The 4,033-nt window shown below is 31.8% G+C and overlaps 1 protein-coding gene across 1 annotated transcript; it reads left to right on the forward strand.

Annotated features, from left to right (window-relative positions):
- The first annotated feature begins 580 nt into the window (after window positions 1-580).
- Window positions 581-1,925, forward strand: LOC132759007 (rhodopsin-like). Its single transcript, XM_060750731.1, has one exon. The coding sequence runs from the start codon at window positions 581-583 to the stop codon at window positions 1,754-1,756; it is 1,176 nt and encodes a 391-aa protein (XP_060606714.1). The 3' UTR covers window positions 1,757-1,925.
- Window positions 1,926-4,033: the final 2,108 nt, after the last annotated feature.

A 4,033-nucleotide genomic window follows, 5' to 3' on the forward strand; every position in this document is an offset into this window, starting at 1 on the left:
TTATTTGTATATCTTTCAATTTTGATGTATTTAAATAAATAATGCTTAATGAATATGACAAGGAAACGCAGATAGTATTTAATCGGTGGAAAATCTTTATTTCTTGGTTAACGAAAGTTTTGTGGTATTTTTTTGTGAATTATTGACATACAATTATTTCTTATTTGCACTTTTATAATTTTCCATTCGAGCCAATAATAATTTGAATTATCACTCAATTCCGAATCATGTACATACATTACAAGTACTAAAGTAGAAGCAGAAAATCTTTTATTGATAAAATGCCAATACATTATCTAGTTCCCACCCAGATATCAAGCTTCTTTCAATTATGGCCAACACTATTCGTTGTTACATATTAAAATGAATCGATTAAATGCGTCCAATGAAATAAAGTCTTTCATAGACTAGTTGGCAAATTTACATGCAATGAATATTATATAATCTGAAAATATGAACACTTATATGACGAGCTTTTATCTTAAGATTTTGGTTTCTTTTATTTCAAACGACAACAGATATTTGCAAAATATCCATTTGTTTATCGGAAGAACATATTTGAAATAACCAAAAGAGTATTATGGAGAATATAAACAGCAGTTTCAAAAATGATACAATTGAAGACACTGATATATTCAACAACACAGGCGGAAATCATAATCACTACTACTACTACTATTATTACTACAGAAATTCAGAGCCTGTCAACATTTTTGACTTTCTTCCAGAGTCATACAGAAATGCAAGGATTTTCTTGTACAAGTACCTGGTTTTCATCATTTGGATCATTTCGTTCCTTGGTAATACACTTGTTATCTTAGTTCTGATGAAGAAGCGCAACCGTGGCTTCTCGACATCCATTTATTTGAAAGGACTTGCATTTGCTGACCTTAGTCTCAATACATCCAATACATTGACACTCTATTTTACATCTCATGGCTATATAAAGCCACCGGCATCGGACACTGATTGTCACTTCCGTAACGTGTTTTCATTTGCAATTGCATTCATCACTACTTGGATGCTTGTAGTTATTTCAATTGAAAGGGTTATAAGCGTCTGGATGCCATACAAAGTAAAGCGTCTGTGCACAGAGAATGGAGCATATATAGTCAATGTCTTCATATGGCTACTGTTCTTTGGCTTGTCATTTTTGCACGAGCATCTAATGGTATACGAAGATGGTTTAGGGTGTCAAGTTCGCGCGGAGTACTATATTAACTACCACAACTATCTCATCTGGGTTTTGACATCGGTTAAGTTCCTGATTCCATACGCCATCATTTTTATTTGCACGGCTATCATCATGATCACGCTTGTCAACAGAAAAATAAGAAAGCATAGCACGGAGAAAAGAAACCGGGGAACATCTGTGAACATCGTCCTCATGAGCGTCAACATTGTATTCCTTACTACAAATGCTCCTTACATCATCTTCTACTTATTTGCAAGTTATACGTCGTTCCACAGCATTCCGGTATTGAGCTATGTTTACTATTTCTTCTGGTATACTTATCTGCAAGTCCTGAATGATTGCAACAGCGCTGTCAACGTATTTGTTTACTTTCTCGTTGGTTCAAGATTTCGGAAAGATGTTATAGAAATGCTGTGTGTTTGTCTTCGGAAAAAGCAGGCGCACGGAACAAGCGGAAGTCAGAAAGAGTGGAAAACACGCGATACAGTTCTTTCGCCTGGCAGTAATGAGTCGAATATAGAAAAAATCTGGCGCCGGGAAAACATGGAGCTAGCTTTATAAAAGAAAAACATGGAAACAATGTCTGTATATATTTTCACATTTCTCTTTCTAGTGATAGGCCGAAATAAGAAACATCCCCGTATTTGCATTACTTGACAAAATAAGAATATTTGAATCGCGCAATGAATATGTGAAAATTTCGAAAATGTTTACACATTTTACTAACTATTAATTCTACAATGGCATTTTAATTCTTGCTTATTGGTAGCTAACTTGATATAATGGGCATAAACAAGAACTAGTACAATATTATATGACATTTCAAAAATAAAATTATGTTGTCTTGAAAAATTTGCATAATACAAACATAGCGTAAATACGTGCTAAATATTAGCGTCACCCTTTCAGCGCGTCAATGAAAAAGTGATTCTTTTTTTATTGTCAATTTTTATATTGTGGGTATGTGATAAGTAAAATATTGTATTCGTGTAGTTTCAATACTAAATTTGTTGAACTCAGAAGCTCGCATAATATAATTTAATTCAACTCGTTCAATAAATACATTTTTGTTCTCACACTTATTCAATATCCTCTGTACTCATTTATGATAGTTTTATCGGAAGTCGGTTATAAAATTATTGTCAAACTTTTTTCTTCTTCTTTCATCAGCTGCTATTGTGGATAAATCATATCGTATTGTACACCTTAATGTATGTTAACATATGCTCGATACTTTAAGATAAACTAATGTTTTTTAATGAAGTTCATGAGAGTCATTCAAGCTGACATGTGCATTAATCATCACAAATGTGTTAACAATGCATATATGTTTATCAATTTTGAAGAGTTCACTAAACAAGTTCTTTTTTGTTTGTTCATAACTTAGTTATACGTCTTGTTATTATTTTTATTTTTTCAATGTTATTGTAATGAATCTATATAATTTAGTTAAAATCTTAATGTATAGTTTAATTATTAACATTTTATTAACCTTGACGGATGACATTTTATTATGTATATAATTATATATGTTGTTCATTTATAAGGTGAACATTTTGTTTGTTGTGATCCGTTTTATTTACACATATATATGTTTTTATCTCAAATGACAATATTAGAAAAGTAGTGTTAGAAATTAATTTGGATGTTTTTATTTTTTCTTATTTATACAACTTTTTTTACAACATAATAATTCTGAAGTTTAATTGCTTGTCTGTACTCTATCGGGGCTATCCCGTCAATAATCTATGACGACCAAGCTTTTTGTTCATACGACACCATGACTGTTAAATAGTTCAAACGAAATTTCAGCAAAAAAAAGAAACAATGTTGACACAATATAGGGGAAAAACTATGTCAATACTTCGATGTTCGTTCATTACAATTATGATTGACTGGAAACAGTTTATTGTGCATTGCAGATAGTATTTGATGTTGTCTTTTGTTACTTAGTAAATATTGATTTTGTAATGGTATAGTAAATTATAAGTGACAATTACACTTAAGTTACCATTGTTATATAAGTGTGTTTTTTTCCAACCAGAGCACATAAGCAAAGTCTTCTATATTACATTCTATACTAACTTGATAATAATGCAGATGGAAGTCAGTGGCCAATTGGTTATGGACATTGACTTGAAACGACTTGTCCATCACCACAGTTGGTTCGAATCACTACAGGAACTTTGAATATTTCATGAGAAGAAGCTATTTAGCTAGTTTACGGAATGCCGGTGGTTCTAATTTGGTGCCCGTTCGTGCCTGAAATAATGCTTTGAATAATCCAAGGAAGGTCAGCTGGGAACTTCCGTCACCGGTAAAGGTGGATAGTCGCCAATGCCATTTATATCCTAACAATAAAGAGATAACAATACAAGTTAAAAACTTAGATATAGATTGCTTGTACCCTCGACAGTATCTGTGTAGTTATGAAATATTTCCGCTTTGCCGACTTTACCTAAACAGGATAAAAAATAATCAGAACTATAAACTAGCCAATATGCAACTCCTGATTTACAAATAGGTGTGTAATCTATATACTTTTTCAATCAAAAATATATATTGTTCAAATGCATGTTATTTGCAAACTTGTAGTTAATATTTTTAGTAAATTATAAAACAGGAAAAAAGGATTCAATAAAACTCAATCATATTTATTAGTCACAAATATTTCCTTGAAATGTTCATACAATGTATTGTGGTGTTCACTTGCTTTATTTTATATTGCTTTGACATTTTTAGGGTTTTCTTTACATCGCTGATAATTATAATCATTTATTGGTACGACCATTCCGTGTCATAGTTTTTGTGCCCCTCCTGATTTTTGTCCGTTGCCCT

This window comes from Ruditapes philippinarum, unplaced genomic scaffold (genome assembly GCF_026571515.1).
Source record: "Ruditapes philippinarum isolate M1 unplaced genomic scaffold, ASM2657151v2 ctg3382_1_1_1_1, whole genome shotgun sequence".
Lineage (NCBI taxonomy): Eukaryota > Metazoa > Mollusca > Bivalvia > Venerida > Veneridae > Ruditapes > Ruditapes philippinarum.